Source organism: Corythoichthys intestinalis, chromosome 8, assembly GCF_030265065.1.
Source record: "Corythoichthys intestinalis isolate RoL2023-P3 chromosome 8, ASM3026506v1, whole genome shotgun sequence".
Classification (NCBI taxonomy): Eukaryota; Metazoa; Chordata; class Actinopteri; order Syngnathiformes; family Syngnathidae; genus Corythoichthys; species Corythoichthys intestinalis.
This window is the reverse complement of record NC_080402.1, coordinates 8,395,278-8,419,015: the sequence shown is the minus strand read 5'-3', so window position 1 is coordinate 8,419,015 and position 23,738 is coordinate 8,395,278. Positions and strand designations below refer to the sequence as shown.

The 23,738-nt window shown below is 40.9% G+C and overlaps 1 protein-coding gene across 1 annotated transcript in view; it reads right to left on the bottom strand.

The window, feature by feature from the left end:
- Nucleotides 1-23,279, bottom strand: part of micall2b (mical-like 2b) — a 28,303-nt gene extending 5,024 nt beyond the window's left edge. The window contains exons 1-15 of the mRNA XM_057844645.1: nucleotides 22,929-23,279; nucleotides 17,246-17,294; nucleotides 16,636-16,777; nucleotides 16,399-16,577; nucleotides 16,195-16,322; nucleotides 14,211-15,056; nucleotides 13,861-14,138; nucleotides 13,694-13,751; nucleotides 7,992-8,092; nucleotides 7,823-7,884; nucleotides 7,625-7,748; nucleotides 4,363-4,465; nucleotides 2,918-2,991; nucleotides 2,737-2,851; nucleotides 2,535-2,581 (exon numbers count right to left, since the gene is read on the bottom strand). Coding sequence (XP_057700628.1) covers nucleotides 2,535-2,581; nucleotides 2,737-2,851; nucleotides 2,918-2,991; nucleotides 4,363-4,465; nucleotides 7,625-7,748; nucleotides 7,823-7,884; nucleotides 7,992-8,092; nucleotides 13,694-13,751; nucleotides 13,861-14,138; nucleotides 14,211-15,056; nucleotides 16,195-16,322; nucleotides 16,399-16,577; nucleotides 16,636-16,777; nucleotides 17,246-17,294; nucleotides 22,929-23,071 — 2,449 coding nt within the window. The 5' untranslated portion in view covers nucleotides 23,072-23,279. The remainder of the gene's footprint in view (nucleotides 1-2,534; nucleotides 2,582-2,736; nucleotides 2,852-2,917; nucleotides 2,992-4,362; nucleotides 4,466-7,624; nucleotides 7,749-7,822; nucleotides 7,885-7,991; nucleotides 8,093-13,693; nucleotides 13,752-13,860; nucleotides 14,139-14,210; nucleotides 15,057-16,194; nucleotides 16,323-16,398; nucleotides 16,578-16,635; nucleotides 16,778-17,245; nucleotides 17,295-22,928) is intronic.
- Nucleotides 23,280-23,738: the final 459 nt, after the last annotated feature.

Here is a 23,738-nt window from a genome sequence, read left to right as displayed (position 1 = left end):
ATTTTACTTGAGTAGATTTGTGAATAAATGCTACTGTTACTCCGCTACTTTGGGCTACACTACATTTTTCCTATTTATTCAACGTATTAGATTTTTGTTTATTTTATCCAGATTTGACCTCAGTGTCTCTCCCACTTTCACCAATGAGACGTTGTAATGAGACAGTAATCATACGATTACATTACACTAGAGCTGAAACGAAAACTCGAGTTTAAAAACTGATCCGAGTAATTTTATTCACCTCAAGTAATCGTTTAATTTTGACAGCTCTAAGCATCACGTTTTGCCCGGGATACTTTTAATGCGGGACAACGCGCTGATGTCACGTGCGTAGACGAAGAAGCAATCAAAAAAAGAAAAAAACTTACTGCAGCCAACAGCCGCTACAAACGATGCCAATGTTGCTAAAAACTAGCCCGCATTAGGCTACGGTGGTAGCAGGTAGTGTCTGATGAGTTTCATAGAGATCACATGTCTGTTGAACTAGATGCGAAATGACAGTCAGCGTCGTTAGTTAACAACCGCCATCTTAAAGCAGTAGACTTCTAAACGCTAATAAATAAGATTAACGGTACTGTCACTCGCTCATGTAAAGTTAGCGAAGGGCTAGGTTTCTATTAATTATGCGTAGCTATCGTGTCTTACATACAGGCTTTAATTAATCTGTGAAAACATAGCGCTGTAGAATGGTGAGGGTGTAAAATAAAAACTTAATAATGCTAACTGTCAATTTTAGCTCAGAAGTCATTGCTGGATAAAACACCAAAGTCACACTTGTCCCTAATGTGCTCCAATACAGCAGGTATACATTTAGTTTAAACACTGCAAAAACTCAAAATCCTATCAGGAATTACAGTTTAGACTAACTTAAAACTTAACTAGAACCTAAAAATAGCTTGAGACAAATGGAAACTCAATTGAAACGTGGGAAAAACACCTAACTTTTAAGTGATGTGTATTATCACGCGTTTTGGCATTTTTAGGTAAGAAATATATATATTTTTTTTTTAATAAGATCTGAGTATTTTGAGTGAAAGCAGTGAATTAGTCTTTTTTTATTCTAGTTACATCTGAGATGCAATTGTTGGCTGTTTTCAACAATGTACATAAAAAATAAAGACACTGATTGACTGAAAATGGTTCAATATTAGATGAAATGTCTTGTTTTTTCATGTATATTTATAATTGCTCTTCACCTAAAAATATGTTTTATCCGGTTACTCGATTAATCGATAGAATTTTCAGTCGATTACTCGATTACTAAAATATTCGATAGCTGCAGCCCTACATTACACCAATCCGACGTAACAATACAGTCACATGACTACACACGAGCTTGCAGTTGGAAGTCCTATGATTACACCGGCCAGATCAGTCACGTGGCGTCTTTAAAGAACCGTTAAAATAAAACTATTTCACATAGCCTTGGTTTATACTGCAAGTCTTATTGCACGAATCCGATCTGTTCGTGTTTTTCCGACTCGAGCGAGGAATTAACTTGCCAGTCTGAACGAGACAAGTCTCATATAAGTGGACCATTTCAAATCCGATCTAGGTCACATTCGTATGTGGTTTAAATCCGATCTGTGCCACATTTTTCCAGAATGTGGCTGCGGTCCGATCTGTCAAGTCTCCCAAATTGGAATTCATGCAGCAATTACGTTGGCAAAGAGCGAGAGCGGCACGCAAGACGGCAGCGATGTAGATGTTCATTAGCGTTAGCGCCTAGCTTGAACTTGGATTTTACTACGCAGGAGGTAGGCTTGACCACAGTCATAAAAAATATCAAATGAAGAAAAGGATAAGCCTGATAATGCTCAGTTTCTTACTGTGCGCCAAATGAGCAGTATTTCAGTATCGCTTACATGCTTACATAGTTTACATAGTTATTTGTTTAGATGCTCCTGCGGATGTGGGTCAGTTTGCTCAGCGCATCTCGCACTGCGAGTTAGTGTGCATGCATGATACTTGAACGTGCTCAATGGACAAAGGCAGTCTGAACGACCATGCCAAAAAATCGGAAATGTGCATTAAGACCTGCAGTATGAACCTAGCCATAGGGTCAACATTACTTGAAAGCACCAATAGACCACGGAAAACCGGAGATATGATCGTTTTAATTTCATGGTTGGAAATATGTTTTCGCCACTGGAGGGCAACTCATGCTTCTTGGACGGATGATGTTTCATTTCTGTAGATTTTTCTAGTCTGAATTTGATGATTTTTGTGTATGTTTTTTGGCCTAATATGGTCATGCAGTGGGTTATATATTCGAGCTGAATAATTATTGTAAGTTATACTGTATTTCTGTTTCTTGTGCATGCTCACACTCAGCACTGAATAGCGCTACTCTCATATGCTGCAAATATATTTAAACTTTTCCCTTACTTTCAAAAATTTGATCAAAACGTTTGCCGACTCTGATCAGAAAGGGAGAATTAGGCTGAAATTATTCCTGTTTATCAGTGTGTCAACTCACATTACTATATCGTGTCATGTAGTGATTTATCATTCCAAATGTGGGAGATACTCACTATAATTCTCCAACAACTTGTTCAGCTCCTCGTCCTCCTCTTCCTCTCTGATGGAAAACAATAACAAGTAAACAACTTATACTCCGTTATAAGTTTTTCTTCATTGTTCTACATCCTTTTAGAACAGTGTTAAATTTCAAACTTTTCTCCGACTTGATTAAAACGGAGCACGATGATGACTGTCAATCATTTGCAAGCGCACCTGAGCCTGTCTTCGTCCAAACCTTCCACAATGGCATTGCGGTCGTTGATGATCTCCATCAGTTTGCTCATCAGCTCTTCTTCTCGCTTCCGTTCAAACGGCGTTTTCAGATGGTCTGTCAACCGCGTGACACATTTGAGTCATGTTTTCGGGGTATAAATAAAAGGTGTTTGGTCAGTACCTGGTTTTTCGATCAGTTTCCGGAGTTCTTGTTCAACACTGGGCTGCTCCTCCTCCAGGTCCTGGGTTTTACCACTATACAAAATGCATATAAATGATATGGTAATTAACAGTGTTGGGCACGTTACTTTAAAAAAGTAATTAGCTATAGTTAATCACTACTTCTTCCAAAAAGTAACTGAATTACTCTATAGTAAAAGTAACTAGTTACCAGGGAAAGTAACTATTTCCGTTACTTTAAAAAGTTGTTGTATGTCAAAGAAATTGAAATTTTCTGAGCAGTATTCGAGTCAGTTGAATAGAGAAGAACAGACAGGTAGTTGTGTTATAGAACCTTGTAATATTTATTGCACCTCACCAGCAACAGATTTATCCTACACTCGAAGTGCAACAAAAATAAACAGATTTGAATTGCTTACCACAGATTTTGACAAAAGCTTTGCCCCGGGACATAAATTACACTTTACATGCACGTTCTTTCCTTTGATTTCGACCAACTTGAAATAGTGTTTATACCTCCACCTCGTAAAGGACAAATTTTCCTCTGAATGCTCTGCCATCATATCCCTCTGCATCTGTTTCACGTGTGTGTGTTTGCCGCACGCGTTGTTCCGGTTTGTGTGTGAAAACCCCGGCTCTGAATGTTTTTTTTTTTTTTTTAACAAACTTTATTAAGAACAAATACACATATACGAACATAGGGCGAGACAATTCACATATAAACAACCGGCTCTGAAGTACGTGCGCTGCTTGAGCGTTTACGTCATAGAATGGGTGATCACGTGAGATTTGACAACAACGCAGCCATATTAGAAGCAGGTATGGCTCGCGGGACATTGAACTCTAACTGCCAATTCGATAAAGAGACAAACTCGTTACTAAGGCGAAGAACAGATATGTGATCAAACTTAAGGGTGCGAACAAAGTTGACCCTTACGAGCAAACCGAAGACAAATGGAGTCAAGATGTCGACGGGCTTCCACAATTACGCGAAATAGACATTCTGCTGTATTTATTTTTTGGTGTATGTTACTAACCTCATCAGCGATTCCGAAATTACAAATCGCTACAAAGCTACAAACAGTTTTGCTGCGGATGGGTGCAGGACCTGCACATTATGACCGTATCAAACGGCAACTCATCGTTCTTGCAAAGGTAGGCCATGTGTGTTTACTATTTTCATTGCCATGAACCTGAACGCACCCCAAGTCTTGGATGACAAATAAACAGAGCAGACTCGCTACGGCTGGTAGTTTCTTCAATTTATTCAAAGTAAGTAACGCACCGCTTTTGACCGTCAGTAAAAGCGGAAAAAGTAATTAGTTAGATTACCCAGTTACTGAAAAAATAACACCGTTATGTAACGGCGTTATTTATAACGGCGTTATTCCCAACACTGGTAATTAACACATGCAAAAAAGATTCTGGCCGGCGTCCAACACTCACATATAGACCAGCTCTGACTCCCGCCGCATTGCCACTTGCTTATTCCTGATCAAGGTGAACCACTCTACCATAAGCTCGTCCATGAGCGAGTCATCTTCACCCTCTGAGGAAAAAAGCAATGATATCAGTCAGTTGCATATTATATACAACGGAATTTACAAATTTGTCTTATCAGGGGTGGAGAAAATAAGTCATTTGAACAGTGGTGTGTAGCAGTGTTGTTTTTGGCCGCTCTTTTAATTTTCGTCCTTGTCTTATGAACTCAAATACTTATTCGTCTTAGTCATATTTTAGCCATTTCAAAATCTCCATTTAGTTTTAGTCGACAAATACAGGTAGTTCCGTGGTTACGAACGAGGTTCGTTCCTACGCTGGTGACCTAACCCAAATTTCCACCCAAGTCAGAATTAACCCTTAAATATCCAAAAAGTACAAAAGTATTGTATTTTCTTGTCGCTACTTGCACACCAGCTGTGATAACACATAACACTTTTGCCACACACATAGCCACAACAAAATGTTCCCACAACAAATAGATGCTAGAATGTCAGGGACAATGACAAAGCCATAACTTTGTACGCCCTGAAACTCAAACCACTAATCTGCTTGTGCACGAGATTGCTGTGTGATCAACAACCGCAATGGAGCTGCTTGACTGGACGCCGAGTTATTGTTCAAACCCAGATTGTTGATTGTGCTATTGTACAGTTTGTGGCCACTGGACAGAATTTATGTAATGTGATGTATGCAACTGTACCATGTCTGATTGTGCGTCTTTAGCTGTATGGGGGCGGGAAAATGATAAGCTTATACTTCTCCCGTCTGCCCTTGTCTTTTTTCTTCGGTTCTTTCTTCCTTCGGGCAAATCATATCACATTTTGTAATTGTCAATGATTGTCAATGATACCGATGATGATGACAATAAATATTTCATTCATTTTGTTTAATGGTGGAGGATCCACTGCCTTCTAGTGGCAGCATTGGGTCTGGCTGGACTGTCATTCAATAATGCTTCCATACAGGAGCACTCAGACATCTCACATGGATAAATGATAGCTGCGCTCTGGTTTGGCCCACATAAGGCTGTAAGTTGCTTCAGCTAATATATATTTGGGTATGCTTTTGTAATTAAGTTTATAGCTATAGTTTGTGGAGTTACGTATGAGCTATTTGCTATGAGAATTGTAAATACTTTAGCATTCATAGCATTTAAACTAGAAGATTTTGTGATGAAAATTAGGCTAATTTAATCTAATAAATTTACATCAGACTAGATGGACGTTTGAACACCAGTCGTTTTGTGTTTACTGTTTTATTGTTAAAATACGTGTCGTTTTGAACAGACGTGTACATATGTTTGTTACAGCTTTACAAATTGTCAAAAGGAAGTAAAAAAATCTCAAAAAGCACAATTGCTGAACAACTTCACGTTTAGTGAGAACAGAAAGTCATGTTAATTAAAGTAAAAAATAAGATACTGTGAGGTACACTGGGTAATGTTTGTGCGACTAAAAAAAAAAAAAAAAAAGACTGGAGACAAAATGTTGAAATCGCATTGAAATCGCCTAAGTCGAGTACATTGTAACATGGGGATTATCAGTACTCAAAATGTTTTCGTCTGTAAAATTCTAAAGTTTTAGTCAAAAAATGAAGGTTTCTAACAATTTCGAACAAACATTGACAGACAAGCATACATTGTAGCGTCTACAAGGACAATGCCAACTTTGTGATGATCATACACACTTAGCAGGAAAACAGTACATTATTTTCTATTACCGTAATTTCCGGACTACAAGCCGCTACTTTTTTCCCCTCATTTTGGGTCCTGCGGCGTGTGCAATAATGCGGCCAATTTGTGTATTTTTCTGACGGCCGCCAGGGGCGCTCGTGCATGGAATGTGGGAGTGAGACACGTGGAATATATGTGTCGAGGAAGACGCTAGTTTGCACTACTACCGGTAGTTTAACTTTGTGCGTTGTGCATGAATAGAGGTGGCGTACCCTCGTCTTTGTGCATGAGTAGAATTGGCAGACCTGCATCATGGAAAATGCTATAAAGAAATCAAATTGGCCATCAGAGTTGTATGGGACGCTTTGATGACGAGCGGCGAGATATCGTTTGCCAAGACTCGCCGCATGCGAAGAGCAGCTTTTGCACAGGTTTGCCAGGGGAGACTGGCAGCGTGAAGCGCTGTGAAAGAGTCCGCCATCACCAACGGGTTTCGAGGGGCCAGTCTGCTGCGTGACGAGGCGAGGAGGACGGCACAGGCTGGGAGTGAATATGCCTCATTATGCGAGACATTGAAAGCGACGGCGAAGGAGAGACTGAGTAGGTGCGTGGCGAAGTGCATCTGAGCGTCTTCATCTCCGACAGTGAGGGTGAAGACTTCCATGGTTTGAATGCACAGGAGGAAGATGAAGATTGCTAACAAAGACTTTTATGTTTTTATTAACCAGCACAATTAGTGCTGCACCGCCATGCTGATGGTATGTAACTTCCGTTCCGCTGCTATATAACTGCCGTGTTTGCCGGCGCTGCTTGGAACGGAAATTTAAGTTGTGTGATTAAAAGTTTGAAAACTGTATTTCTTTGTCAATGTCTCTTGTTACTAAGTGGGCGCAGGGGGCTTATAGGCAGGAGAGGCTTATGTATGTCCAAAATGGTTTTTCCTTTAAAAATGTACTGCGTGGGGCTTGTTATCAGGGGCGGCCAATAGTCCAGAAATTACGGTAATTAAACCCAACTGGACGCCTCGAACCGCATGTTTAAAAAAACGAGAATTTTAGAGGATGCTCCTCACGCTAAATGCTAATGCTGACACGAATTCTATGAAGATGCCATGACTTACAATTACCGTAGTTGTGATGATCACTCAGACCTATAAAGGCTAAAGCAACATTAAATACTCTGTCTTGCCAAGATAAGAAAACAAATCTTACCATGTGTTTCAAACAAAGCAAGCCTGGAGTACAGCTTGAAACACAGTCTAACACCGGTGAGCACTGCTACGAGGCAGGCTGACATAATCCACGTACAATATGAAAATGTCACGCATTGTAAAAATATGACAGAAACGAGGTCGTCTTTTTGTCTCGTTGTCATCTCTTCGGACGAAAACTGGCATTCCCCTCGTTATGTTTTAGTCTCCCAAGACTAGTCGTTGTCACGTCATCGTCACAAAAAATTTCGCCGACGACAAAAATGTCTTCGACATCGTCGACGATAAGAATGATGGTGCGAAGACTTTTAATATATACCAACCGTCCTCGCTGTTGCGAAGCTTGGCTTCCAACACGACCCCTCTCTTCTCCAACAGGTTGAGATTATCTTCGATCTCCTTCAGCTCCTTCAGGATAGCCTCTTTGGGGATGTAGTCTGGCCTTGTCTGCACATGAACAGCTAATTTGGTTAATTTGCCTTTTACATGAATGCAATTATTGCATTTTGTAGTCAAGATACCTTTACGACTTTATTGCCTGATGTTGTAGTGCTCCTGGGCCAATTTTGACCACTCCGGACACCTAAGTCAGAGAACAAAGGAAATATAGTACAAGAATTTGGGGGGGGTTGGGGGGGGTGCATTAAAAGCTGCATTATAAGGTCATTAAGAATATCCTTTAATTTGTACCTTGGGATGAAGGAGGGTTCACAGGCTTTCGCAACACCTCTGATAACTGCGAGGTGTTGTTCGTTGGTACTTTAGGGGAGGTTTGTGATGAGTCAGCAGATCTGAAACAACATCAATAGTTTATAAGATTGTTAGTATTTATTATATAAGACTTGGCAATATGGACTAAAAATATAAGTAAAATGGAGATAATGACATTTGGTATACAAGTATGGCCTACATGACTCAAAATGTGATGTCCAGGTATGTGAAAGCCAGGTTTCAATTACACTTATATTATTGTTCAATTATTAATCATTTTTAAAATATATACCTTTTAATTACTGGTGCACGATAATTATTGGTCCGATAATTATCGGTCCGATGATAGCAATTATGACGTCATCTCAATCTCAATCTCATCTAAACTGGGAGAATTAGCTGTGAATGCTCATTTCAGTGCCACTGACAGCACTAGATGTCCAATCTAGGACAAATGATTGCTGCCATCCCTTCCAGGCAAAATGGATTCGACATCTAGTACCGTCAATGGCAATCATTGAGTTAAATTAGTGCCCTATAGAACAGTGGTCCCTAACCACCGGGCCAGGGACTGGTAAAGGTCTGTGGCGCATATGCTAACGGGCCACACAGAAATAATAATTTATTAACGACTGCATTCTGATATGTGCCTCTTGAAACACCAATCTGCCTGCCTACTCTATTAAGTCGTCCGAGTAGATATGTGGACGTCGCCCCCTAGTGGTGGCCGCTATTACTGGGGTGTTTACACACCTCAGTAGCAGCCAAGCGTCAGTCAATGTAAACTGTGATGATAGCTGCCTGCTGCTGGCTGTGTGCTGCACACCTCAGCAATGGCGGACGGGGTACTTCTATTCATTTAGCTTGGATTAGTCAATAGATACAATAATAAAACTTGATATTGTCATAGAAATCAATTGGAGGTACTATCTTTTTTTTTAATATCTATGTGCGCTTGTCCTTGATAATGACGTAGGCGCATCAGATTTGCAATAATAAATAGAAATAATAAGTCCATACACTAGCGAAGATGACTGAAAAATAACACGTTTTTGGACAGCTTTTTACAGTGAAAAGGAGCCTACGCCAAGACCACTCTGCATACGCGGCCAAAAGTTAGTAAACGAGGCAATGAAGCCTTCAAAGCTGCTTCAGCACACAGAGACTAAGCACCCTGGAATAATGAATAAGCCTTTGGAATTTTTGAAACAAAAAAGCCCGAACATGAAGGACAGAAGCAATTAGTGAGGGCCACCACATCAACAAAAGCGAATGCACTGAGAGCATCATATCTCATGGCGAACCGTAATGCTCAAGGAAAGAAATCTTTCAGGACTGGAGAAGAACTTATCATGCCTGCAACCAAGGATATTTTCTGTCAAGTTTCAGAAGAGACCGCAAAAGGTTGATTCAGCGTCTGTTGAGTTACATTTTCCCTGAACTTAAAGAGAATGATAATACTAAGGGGCTGCGAGATATCAATAGAACCGTTATGTGGCAAGATAACAAATATTAATAAAGTTTACAAAAAAATAAATCAAATTCATGAGCAATTATCGAAAATTACGAACATTTCCAAAAGTATTCTGGAAACAGCCGAATGGGGCTTTGACGTCACAGCCAGGAAACAAAAGGTCGAGGCAGGTGCCATCGTTGTTTATCGACGAGAGAATCGCGTTCGTGTTTTATCTAAAAAAAATCGCTAAAATGGTTCAAACCTGTCATGCTATGTGGTGTACAAATAGGCATTTGTCGCTAGGGCTGGGCGATATGGCCTTAAACATGTATCACGATAAATTGAGCAGATTTATCTCGATAACGATAAATGACGATAAATTCGCCCAAGCGGACTGTTATATAATTTGAAAATCTGAATCAATGCATGAAATACAGATTAACTATTTCTTGTTGATTTATTTACCAGCATTCAATTTGATATACTGTATTTAACAATTGTACATGCAGTCTAAACATTAAATTTATAAAAATTAGGGCTGTCAAAATTATCGCGTTAACTAATTTTTTTAATTAATCACGTTAAAATATTTGACGCATTTAACGCACTTGCCCAGCTCAGACATATTTAAATGTCACTAGAGTGAAAGGCCCACCTGTTAATTGTGTTTTGTGGAGTTTTGCTGCCCTCTGCTGGCGTTTGGGTGCGACTGATTTTATAGTGTAAGTAATTATTGCCATCAACAATGGCGGGCTACTAGTTTATTTTTTGATTGAAAATTTAACAAATTTTATTAAAACGAAAACATTAAGAGGGGTTTTAATATAAAATTTCTATAACTGATTTAGAACTGATTTATTGTTAAAATAAACAAATACAGTCCTTATGTACCGCATGTTGAAAATATATATCCATCTTGCGTCTTATCTTTCCATTCCAACAATAATTTAGAGAAAAATATGGCATATTATATAGATGGTTTGAATTGCGATTAATTACGATTAATTAATTTTTAAGCTGTAATTAACTCGATTAAAAATTTTAATCGTTTGACAGCCCTAATAAAAATGTATTGTAAGCAATAAGAATTCAAGTATGAACATTTATAACAGCGTGTATGACTTGAACAATGTACATTGTCAAAATCAATATGCCTGTGCAAACATGTAATTGTAACACAAATGACTTGCAGCTTGAACAGTACACTTCAAAAAGACAACTTATTGTTAATGGCTGCTGTGATATAATTATTAAATACAAGTGTTTACTTTATGGTTTAAGGGTTTTTTTTCCCCCCCAGTGCATTTTTTCATAAATGCACGCACAATAAAAATAGCTGGGGCCATTTCTCGGTCATTATAAGTTTCGCCGTTGGATTGTACTTAATGCAGAATTCTTTACCATCACAAAAGCTATCAGAGGAATCACACACACAGACAGATACAAAATAACGCCACATAGTAATTGCTAGATGCAGTCCGTGCCCAAACCACTCATTAAGTTCAGCCGTTTCGACAAGGTTAGAGCCTCTATCCGACTCCATAACGTTCATTTGTAGCGTTAGCCGCTAGCTAGCGTTAGCCTGGCTACCAGTAGAAAGCACTGAAAGCACCATCTCCGGAAATCGTGAGAACAAAGGAGGACAGCGGGTGAAAGCCCGTCTGGATGCCACCAAGAGTCTACTAAATGTCGGTTGAAAGTTTGGTGAACCTCCCTTAAGCCACACTCCATCACGTTTTGCTTGTAGCGTTAGCTTACCGGGCTTTTGTTTGATTGGCTTCCTGATGATCACGTGACTCCCTACGTAAGCACATTCACTGCTTTCTTAAAGGGGAATGAACATAGACGAACAACACAGAATCAAAGCGGGATGAAAAGACTATTTTCTTGTTTTATTAATTTACCGAATTTACCGACATGGTCAAAATTACGTCGGTCATCGTTAAGAATTTCGGTGACGGTAAATTTTCGGTTTATCGCCCTGCTCTATTTGTCGCAATGTAGTACCCATGAGTTCCCGAACACGAGAAAAAGAGCCGGACTACGCAGACAATGAGTAAAGTTCGTCACTGCAAAGAGGGCTAATTTTGCAGACCCAACCTCCGGCACGGTTTTGTGTGGTGCGCATTTTACACCTGAAAGCTATTCGAACTATGGACAAACGAAAAATGAAATCACATTTTGCTAAGAAATGGCGTACTGCAAGCAACACGTCACTTCCGCTCATTAATAGTCATGACATTAGCTACTGTTGCTATGTAGGGACAAGCCACCTTTTGTCCCTAATAGGAAATGAATGGAAATCGTGTATGAAGGAGATGTTTACAGAGCGAAACCTACCAATTCTCTCCGAAAATGATGTGCCTGGTGCCAAATTGACTGGCAAAGATGTGGAAGAACATAAAAATGTTCAGTTAAAGAGATGGCTTTAGTGTCGAAGGCTGAAAAAGACGAAAAAAACGAGCCGACCTAAGCATAGCTTTAGCTTTTTTATCGACGCGACTGACAATGACATTCTCCTGTTTCAACAAGCTATCCTTTACCATCAGCCCTGTCTTTCTTATATATCCTCTGGTTGTCCTACGTCTCTTACCGTACTTGGGGGTAATTTAGTTAGCTTTGTGTAGCGATCGCAAATGCTACTCAGTGACAGCCAACGAACACTATTAATTTTTTCCATTGATAACACATCTTAATCCTATAATTTATTTACACTTCCCCCTTACTAAAGTTGTTATATATATATATATATATATATATGACAGAAACAGTAACAGTGGCAGTCAGATACCATTGTAATTCTTTTCAGGTCATTCATTGTCAGACAGAGGCAGTACGGCACAACGTTACGCTAAAAAAATAAGCTAAAAATATAAAAATGGCTTACCTCTTTGTCATCTGAATGGTAAATGGTGTTATACTTATATAGCGCTTTTCCACCTTTCAAGGCGCTCAAAGCGTTTTACACTATCTCGCCATTCACCTACTGGTGACGCAGCACCAGGAGCAATGTGGGGTTCAGCATCTTGCTCAAGGACACTTAGGCGAGTTCATCTGAAAGACCATGCCAACCCAACATAATGTTTACTGCATATGAAACGTGAATGGATTCGCCGAGCTGGTGTTAAAGTCCGCGCAAGTTGATTCGGTCTTCACATTTTTTCCTCCCGAGTTTTTGGTTTCCGGAAACGTATGAAGAAAACATCCTTCATGTGTCGTAATGTCTAGAGCCGTTTCTACAAGTTCCAAAAAAGCAATGCGTGATCGGCATGTTCGTTTTTGAAAGATTACCGGAGAAAAGTAGCACTAATTACGTTGGGTCTATGCGAGGGCGGGTCTATAATGTCCCACTTCGGCTTTACTTCCGCTTTACGATGCGACGTCACGGTCTAAAAAATAGCCTGCGTGCGGTACGCCATTGCTGCTGAAAGCAGATGAGGTGCCCACCATACACACGCAGCCACCTAAATGTCCCTAGATATAAAGAAAGAGGTCGATGACTGGCACTGATGAGACCACCCCAGACTAAGCAAAGGAGGGGAGCAGCCAAGCTCGAAATGGCCAGAGTGAGTACTAGAGACAAAATTGTCCGCCACCATCGCCGCCATTCAGTACTAAGCACTGAGCCGGGTGTTTTCTAGTTGTGACGTCACGCACACAATATGCTAGATTTCCGGGATCTCGGGCACCGGTCGTCTTAGCTTGACAATCGATCCAAATTTCTATCATTTTCTTGGTGTTGCGATGTGTGTAATTACACAAAGTAGCATGATATGAATCCAAAAGGCATGCGTTTATGAATAAATGATGGAATATTAGCATTTCCCCAGGTGTTTTCATACTCCTTAACGTTCGTTTTTAGTACCGTTGTGTTATTTTAGATTTACCGTATTGCTCGCGAAAAAAAAGGTCCACATCATACCGGGCCATGGTGAAAAACGGTTGGGTACCAAGGCTATAGTGGGTAAACGATAGAGGACTTCGATCCTGACGCTCCTCTTGCGTGTTCTTGTGTCTACTGCTTAATTGCTAGCTGCTGCCATAAAAAATGAAACAATCACATGCAAATGCAATGCGTCTATGATGTTGTATGTTAATTAAATGAAAACTAAATATTCATAAAACAAATTTATCACCCAGACCTATCAGAAAGTTTTTGTCAAATAGTTAGTGAAATTGGGGAAAATGTTCAATGTTCAATAAGTTACTAACAAGGGAGGCTTACTTTGAATCTTTGGAAACAGGTTTGAGCATTGACCTCCAATCTGCGGGGGTCTCCGTCTCTGTTGACACCCCAAACAAACACATAAGTGATGCAACAGTGTTGTATTTCATTCCAGTTCTATGTGCACATTCACACTTTTTGTGTTAACATGAATGTCAAGATTTTACCTGAAGTGTTGTGTGGCACAGGGTTTAAGCCTCTTTCTGGAGTTCTGCTTCTGATTGGGCTGGGGTCAGAACGTGGAGGCTTCAAGTCAGAGAAGATGGAAGGGTTGACTTTCAGCCTCAATCTTCCCCTTCCGCTTTCAGTCTCCTTCCTCCCGCTTTCAGTCTCCTTCCTCGCGCTTTCAGGCTCCTTCCTCCCGCTTTCAGGCTCCTTCCTCCCGCTTTCAGGCTCCTTCCTCCCGCTTTCAGGCTCCTTCCTCCAGCTTCGGAACCAAGATGCACTAAATTAGAGGAGATGAATGAGTGTTAGTGAACGAGAACAATGTGCATGCAAATGTTGTTCGGGTCCTTACGCATCACTATTCTTGGACGGGTCTGACTTGGGTGTTGGCATGCTGTTTTTACTTTCCTCCTTATTGGGTTTCTTGGGGGTATCCGTTGCTTTCTGCTTGCCACCCTCAATGACGCCGAGCTTCTTTGTATCTGCTTTGCTTTTGTCGAAATTCTCCTTTAACTCCACCTTAACAATTCCATTTCCCTCCTTATTGGGTTTCTTGGGGGTATCCATTGCTTTCTGCTTGCCACCCTCAATGACTCCGTACTTCTTTGTATCTGCTTTGCTTTTGTCAAAATTCTCCTTTAACTGCACTTTAACAATTCCATTACCAATGTTACTGCCTTGACTATCTCCATGTTTCTTTGGACTTGCTTTGTCTTCACCAATCTGCACTTTAGACCTCTCGTGATCTCCTTGGGTTTGCTTGATAGCCTCAGCAGACTTAAAACCTTTTGAGACGGGGTCTGCAGTCTTGGTTGCAGGTTTGGTATCATCGCTTTCAGCCTGGAAGAACTTCAGCTTGGACTGGACGGTTTTGGCCGCAGTGGTGGATGTCCGAGGTGCAGCAACGGGCTTAGTGGCCGGTGGAGTGATGGTAGTGTCATGAGACACCGGTCGTTTAGCAACGGGAGCAGTCGGATTCCCCGCAGCGGGTGTGGTGAGGTTTAAAGCGGGTCGATGTGGGGATAAAGATTTGCCCGAAGTGCTGGAAGGCGGGCTCGGATTCTGGACCGGCAATGAGGGGCCCAGTCTTGACGGCGCCACGGGTGTCACCGTATCGCTTTTGGTGAGGCCTACTGAAGGAGGAACCCTGGATGGAGTGTCTCTTAGGAGTGAACTTGCATTTGGAGGAGATAGTAACCTAGGAAGTGTATGGAAGATAGTCAGTGTTGTTTTTGTCAATGATGACGATGACGAAAATATTTCATCAACAAAGATTTTTATGATAATGACGAGACGATAACGAGCTGAAAACGTGTTTTCGGGAGACTAAAATATAACGAGCCCAATGCAAGTTTTTGTCTGACGAGACAAAAACGGGAAAAAAATGTGCAATAGTTTCTGTCACGTTACAATTTGTGACATTTTACGTGTTGTTAGCCTGCATCATAGCAGTGCCTGGTTGTGTAAATCACGTGATGTGCTGCGCTGACCCCCACCCCCACTCACCAGTGCAGTGCCCTCTCCACTCCCAAGGCTTGCACATATGCACACACGGTAAGATTAGTTTTCTTGGCTATAGAGAATATGCAATGTAGCTTGAGCCTTTTAAGCTCTGTGCTGAGTGATCGTCACACACTAAATGTAACTCTTAGCTTTAGCATAGCATTCGAGTTAGCATTAGGCTAATGCTAACGGCGACCGTCCTCTTACATTTGAAATAGTTGGAAACCTTTATTTTTTTTAGGAACATTTTTTTATTTGACAGAGGGAAACATTTTTAGTTACTAAAATCGACTAAAACTAGACGAAGACAAACATATTTTGAGATGACTAAAATATAACTAAGGCCAATAAGTTATTGTCCAAAAGACCAAGACCAAAATTAAAGATCTCCCAAAAACAACACTGTAGTAAGTACACAGAAAGTAAAAAAATATATATTTAGAGTACTTACATGTTGCTTCAAATACTGACTGTATATGAATGTGTAAGAAATCCACACTTGTTTGCAATGAAGAGCTAAGACTTACAGTTTGTGGAGTTACGTGTGAGCCACTATAAGGGACAAACGGGAGGTTAAACCGCCAAGCCACAATTGCTAACGTCATTAATATTAATGAGCAAAAGTGACGTGCTGCTTGCGGTATGCCATTCACATGGTCTGGGAGGGCTGGCAGCCATTATTTGCTACCAGCCTCTCCCAGTCCAAATGGATTAGCCGCTATCGCTGTCAATGGCAGCCCATTAATAGTGTACGTAAAGTGCATTACTCTTTTTCTGTTTGATGTTGACTTAATTTAAGCATGTGTTCCTTTAAGAAGAGGGGCTTGACTTACTTTGCGCAGTTCCTATGATAGAGCTTCCCATCCACTAAATATCTTTGCACCAGATGGACGTGGTTATTGCAGGACGCACACTTGTTACTCAGCGTTCCCGTCTGATGAGTTTTCAAAGCAGAAACATCCTGAAAAAGGAGAACTTGAACTCATACGTGCTTCTTTTTCGACACAGATGGAATTAGTCATTGTTTGTAGTTGTACTTGTGTAGTGGATCTGGGCTGTCTCGGGTTAGGGACGGGTGTTGTAACATTCGGCGTAACGGGAGGATTGTTCTCCTTAGCCGGCTTGAACACTTTGGAGACCACCGGCGCGTTCTTCTTGCCGGACGGCCCGCCGGCAGGTGGGTCGGCGGGACGTTTGACTGCCGCTACACCACCAACTGGAAAAAAATACAGCATTAAAGAAGATAAAAAAAATGTAAACATGGCGAAACTTACTCGGGGAGCGTCCGTGGAAGTAGTTGTAGTACTGCGAGACGTATGTGAGGATACTGAGGCGGTCCGGAACTTTCAGCGCTACCATGTCTTCCGCATCCAAAAGCGCAGGAATTCCCAGCTGCTCCTCAGCTACCTTGAAGGCCTGGAAAGACCGGTGGATTCCTTGATCACAACAATTCACACACTTGTCTTTTATGAATAAAAAGGCTATCTGGTATCATAATCACATGGCTTCTTTTCACAAAATAAAAAAAAAAATGCTTTTGTGAAGATGAAAGTTAAGCAGCCATAAGGTAAACAAGCAGCTGCGCCTGCATGAATCATTAATGAAGAACATTAAGAGCTAGTTGTAAAAACTGATAGGTTCGCCACAACAGTTGGCACCCTTGTGTAAAGAACAGGAGAGAAATGAGTCAATCCCACAGTCCATCGAGATCCGGGAAGAAAAAGAAAGAATGCACACAAGCAGCCAGAGCGTCAACATGGTTTCCTCAAGACAAGTCTGAACAATTAATCTTTTATTGGTGAAAAAAGTGCTCCCGACCTTCTACATTTCTCTCCCCCAATTATGTTCTACATTAGATCTTGAGTTAAATCAAAGTACTCTCACCAGGTTGTTGTTCTCGTAGATGTTTTCTTTCTTTAAGGAGTCAAAATCGCTGCAAGAAGGGGAAAAAAACATTTATAAACTTCCTCATTTGTCAATTCTGATCGCAAAATACATCTCACTGAGTCATGCACAAGCACCCTGTGACAATGACAGCATCGAAATTCCCACATTGAACCATTACAGTTCCAGGTTGTGATAATATTTATAGTAGGATGACTGAAGCGAAGCAATGTTTTGTGGTTTGTTCACCTTACAGCTTTGGGGATATGTTGAGACAAGCTCTTGGGATAGCTTAAAAAATAGCAAAAAACTTGTTAACACATCTTCCTGTTTTCCACATGCACTACCTTTAATAAAATTCCCCCAAAATACATTATTACATAACATGACTAACGTTAAAATAAAAATATTTGTGTAGTTTCTGATTCAAGACAGTTAAGACAAAAGCTTCAGTTGATGTGGAATTCCTCATGGTTCGGTACTTAGCCCATTGTTATTGACGGCACGACTCAACTAAGCGCAAATGTGAACAAAAAGTGAACATAAAGGAATCGATTTCTTTTATAGCTTTAGCATAAATTGCTAATGTAAATTTAGAACCACCAACAGTCATTAATGACCCTAAAATGAATGTTTTAAAATGACTCCAAGCAGGTTAAAAATAGCTAAGAAACTACCGTAATTTTCGGACTATAAACCGCTACTTTTTTCCTTCATTTTAAATCATGCGGTTTATAGTCCAGTGCGGCTTATTTGTTGATTTATTTGGGTTAATAGGTAACACTTCATTTGACAGCAGCGTCATAAGACTGTCATAATTATGACATAACACTATCGTGGGTATTACTGAATGCTTGTGTCATTAAGTGTCATCCAGCATATTAGGTCACTAACCCCATTTATGTCCAGCTTGGATCTTTTACATGTATTCAAATGCGAAATAATTTGCCTGATAACACTAAATGACGTCTGTTATAAGCATTCATTAATGCTCAAGACAGTTTCATGTCATAATTATGATTGTCTAATGGCAGTCTTATGGCACTACAGTTAAATAAAGTGTTACCAAATACTATAACTAGCAGTTAATGAAACAAGCGGAACAGTAACTGAAAAAATAATTGCCACAGAACATGAATTTTGATTGTTATTTAGATCTATAGCGCTGCAATACATGCTAGAAGGCATGTTGGACAACAACAGTGTTGACAGCAGATGGCAGCAGTAGTGACGGGATCTGTCGTTCACTTGAGTAAACGAATCCATTCCGGTTCGTTCAGTAAAAAGATTCGTTCAAACAAATCGTTCAACGAATCGTTTGCCCCCCTCATCTCCCTCCCCGCCCAAACGAATCGTTCGGTTACTGAACGGGAAGTGACGTTGCCGAACGAATCACCAAAGACCGCTTCGCAGTATAACTGAACGGGAAGTGACATTGCTTGGTCCCTCCCTCTCTTGCACACAGGCACCGCTCGTCGTAGTTTCAGAAATGAGTGACAGGCGGTATCATTCTGCTTTCACAGACAGCCTCGTCTCCCTCCTGCTGCTGCAAAAGCGAGGGAGAACTTCCGCGTCGTCTGTCCTAGTTCTATGGGCTCAAAGTCATGGCTCGTGCTTGCATTTCGATTTAGGACACGGTTAAACATTTTCCTTTTGTGGGGGTAGTGGGGGTTTGGGGTCGGGGGCGCACGGACTTTCTTTAGCATGTTCTTGATCACATATACAATGCTGCCGCTACCAGCCAACGCAGCATGCTTGCTGTCACGAAAATAAAAATAAATCGAAAGTTTAATTTCTAAATATGGAACGACCAACACATCATATTTACCTCTCGCTCTGTTGTATTTTTGTTTTTATGCTCATCACTATTATTTAGGTCACTATTGTTAAAACTGAAGTGTAAATAGCTAGTTGTCAAATGTGCTGCTCTGAAATAAAAACAATACTACATTTTGATATTCGACAGTTTAATTGCAAATCAGTATTAAGATGATCGTATTGAATTTTTGCACTGGTATTAACAAATAAAATAATCCGGTCAGCCCCCCTGTCGTCCCCTCATCTCAGATCGTCAAATGCTGACGAGAAATAATTGTTTGCTCTTTACGATGTTGCCTTTCTATTCTCATTAGTCTGTTAAGAAAAATGTAGACATATTGCGACATCTCCCGTGTCCGCGTGCGTTGTTTTTGAGTAGCACATGATGGACGGATGGACATAATTTGTCAAATCAACCAACACCCGACACACTCTGATACGAAAAAAATAAAAATAAAACAGTCGGAAAAAATTGACATGTATATACAGTTTCATTGCAAATCAGTATTATGGTGATAATACTAAATATTTTTTCTGTGCGCATATGAGGTAAATATCGCTGCCATGAAGCCTCCATATAGTGACAGTTCTCTGCCCCCTTCACTGCCGTGAGTGCCGTCACGCGACCGCAGCTCACTTTTGCTTGCCTCGTAGCTACCCGTGTTTTTTTTATTTATTTATTTTTAGCTACCCGTGTTTTAACTACTGTATATTTGATAGTATGTTGTCAGTCATAGGTAGTCCGGAGTCTGTTGAGAAAAGTAGTACACTAAACCATGCTCGCTAGATTTGTGTGGTGTTTTGTCTGTTTGAGCAGCATTTGATAGGCTCCACATTAACAAATATGTGACAAAGTCATTTCCTTCCATTTTTTGACTCGTTCACCGCATTACTGGAAAGTCAAGTTAGCAGCAAGCTAGGTCAGGAACCGGAGGACCGAGTCACTGAACGGGAAGTGACATAACTCAGTCTTGCCCCCTTGCGTGCACGCTGGCTGCTTATTGGCGACACGTGGAAGTGAGTGACAGACGCCCTGATTCTGTTTCCGCTCCCTCCCCTGCCCGCGATGAGGCTGGCGTCTGATTGGTCGTGTGTGATGTCAGAAGACGCTGCCGCTTGCTCAACGCCCTCCCACGCAGCGAACAAGCCCTAACTTCATAGAACGAATCAGTGCAGATGGTGATTAGTTCGGTCTCGTTCACCCAAACAATTCGTTCAAAAAGACCGAATCGTTCGCGACCGATACAACACTAGGCAGCAGAGACTGACTGTCTACCCCAAGGGAGCAGTGATAGCCATATGAAGCGTCTTCAACCAATAAAGCATTGCAGCCAATTTGGTTCAAAGCTTCATGGTGGTTCATTTGGTCTTACGACAGTCATATGATGCCGCTGTCAAATAGTGTTACTGGTTAATATCTTTATGTGTAAATATCCCATAATACACTGAGGACAGCTGCGGCTTATAGTCCAGTGTGGCTTATCTATGAAAAAATGCCGTTTTCGTGCCAAATTTGGTTGGTGGCGGCTTATAGTCAGGTGCGCCTTATAGTGCGAAAATTATGGTAGGTACAAGTGCTTCATAGTTTTTGTACCTGTTCAATCTGTCTCTGGCTTTCTCCATCCTATACTCATACAAGTCCACTTCACTTCCTGGTTGTAATAAAGTTTGTTTTTCCAATAGATGTGCATACTACAGTGGGTAACGACTAATAACTGACAACGGCTATTTTGCCTACTTCCTGGCTCTTATTGTCGTTTTTCTATCGTATTTACACATCATAAAAATGAATTTTTTTTCGCTCAGAAAATCACATGGTTTGATTTTTAAAGAATTTATTTCCAAATTAGAGTGAAAAATACGTATTTGGTCACCTTCAAACAAGCAAGATTTCTGGCTGTCAAAGAGGTTAACTTCTTCTAACAAGGCTCCACACGTTACCTGTATTAATGGCACCTGTTTTAACTCATTATCGGTATAAAAGACACCTGTCCACAACCTCCGGCAGTCACACTCCAAACTCCACTATGGCCAAGACCAAAGAGCTGTCGAAGGACACCAGAGACAAAATTGTAGACCTGCACCAGGCTGGGAAGACTGAATCTGCAATAGGTAAAACGCTTGGTGTGAAGAAATCAACCGTGGGAGCAATTATTAGAAAATGGAAGACATAAAAGACCACTGATAATCTCCCTCGATCTGGGGCTCATTGCAAGATCTCACCCAGTGGCGTCAAAATGATAACAACAACGGTGAGCAAAAATCCCAGAACCACACGGGGTGACCTAGTGAATGACCTACAGAGAGCTGGCACTACAGTAACAAAGGCTACTATCAGTAACACAATGTGCCGCCAGGGACTTAAATCCTGCACTGCCAGACGTGTCCCCCTGTTGAAGCCAGTACACGTCCAGGCACGTTTGCAGTTCGCTAGAGAGCATTTGGATGATCCAGAAGACGACTGGGAGAATGTGTTATGGTCAGATGAAACCAAAATAGAACTTTTTTGGTAGAAACACAGGTTCTCGTGTTTGGAGGAGAAAGAATACTGAATTGCATCCGAAGAACACCATACCCACTGTGAAGCATGAGGGTGGAAACATCATGCTTTGGGGCTGTTTTTCTGCAATGGTACCAAGACGACTGATCCGTGTAAAGGAAAGAATGAATGGGGCCATGTATGGAGAGATTTTGAGTGAAAATCTCCTTCCATCAGCAAAGGCATTGAAGATGAGACGAGGCTGGGTCTTTCAGCATGACAATGATCCAAAACACATAGCCAGGGCAACAAAGGAGTGGCTTCGTAAGAAGCATTTCAAGGTCCTGGAGTGGCCTAGCCACTCTCCAGTATTGAGCTGAACTTTTGGTATTGACCAAATACTTATTTTCCACCATGATTTGCAAATAAATTATTTAAAAATCAAACAATGTGTTTTTCTGGGTTTTTTCCCCCCACATTCTGTCTCTCATGGTTGAGGTTTACCCATGTTGACAATTACAGGCTTCTCTAATATTTTCAAGTGGGAGAACTTGCACAATTAGTGGTTGACTAAATATTTATTTGCCCCACTGTATATATCAGTTTCAGGACTCCGGAGAGGCTAAGCTAGCGCGAGTCAATGCTGGTTCAAATCAAATCCATCAACTAATTAAACCCCAGCTAACTCACTGATTAAGCTTTATGTGAAACATTCTGACCTTCCCCTATAAATTATTATCGGAAAGTCAATTACATATGATGACATTTTTCTGTTGTCATTCTTATGTTGTGGCAGCAAAAGGGAAAAAAAAACTGGTAACAAGTAATGGATAAATTACTTTTAAAGTAACTTAGTTACTTTGATTTAAAAAAATCAGTAAAGTAACTGGATTACTTTTTGAGGTGTAATCAGTAATCTGTGACACCACTGTCAATGGCACACAAACGTGATCATTCAATGCCAGACCCTACCAGCTCAAATAGATTGGACTCATATTTATGTCAATGCTAGCCAATAAGTTGTCACTTTTATGTTAGATCAAAACATTCACAAATTATTGGTGGCACAAAAGCCTGAGTATACTGGTTAGTTTGTTAAAAGAACATGCATTTTGTGCTCTTCTCAATAAGAGTAATATATGAACTAATAAGATAGTGCAACCATTTTAGTTTTGTCATTGTGCCACATCATCATAAAAGGTAAAAGTTTGTACTTTAGCACTTCTGATTAACTCTTTCATCCAAGCAAAGTACTTCTACTCAAGTACAAAGAGTACTTCTTTCACATCAAAACAATGAAAAGGCAGCACAAATGGAGCTTCTTTCTTCCCTTTAACGTTCCAAAAAAGTCGGCAAAACACGTCTCGTGTTTAGTGTTCTACTTACATGAGGTCCGGTCTGTGCTTATGAATGATAGCACAGAAAGCCAAGCCATCCCGAAACGACGTGGTCATGTTAGTGACGGCCACATCCCGGTAGCCGTCACACTGGACCCGGCACCACTGCTGGAGAGCCTTCACCGCCGCCATCCCACCGAGCTCGCTGGGTCCTCTGCGGACTCCCTCGCCGGGGTGGTGGCGGTTTCCTTCCCCGGCCTACCACCGCGGAGCTTGTCTACTTTCAAGACGGAAGCAGACGTTTTCACGGTCACGCTGGAGCTCGGTTTCGACGGTGTCCAAGGAAGCGTGGTCTACTTCCCCCGAAAGTCAACACAGAAGTGATCCAAGTAACAAGCAGACAGACACCTGTGGAAGTCCAGTAGGCGGGGCTTGTTGTGCGCATGCGCATCCGTATTTCCGCTATAACATTTGAACAAGTATTACATTTTCCCATTCATTTACACGATAAAATATAAATTGTGTAAAAAGCTAAACCTTCAAACACAAAAAACAATTATAAATGTGTGAAAGGCTAAACCTAATAAACACAAAAAAAAAAATAAGTCAACTCTGATGTTTGACTACACAGTAACATTAGCATACTACCACTGTTGCAAAGGGAACAGATCAAGAACCTTTCTACTATTATAATGGCTTTAATGTTATTTCATAAACTAACGTTGGCTGCCATTGACAGAGATAGACGTCAATTCCATTTAGACCAAGAGGACCTGGTAGCGTTAATTCAAATAGATTTGAAGTCCATTGCTGTCAATGGCAGCTACCCAGATAGCAGACCGACGTTGAAAAGATGTTG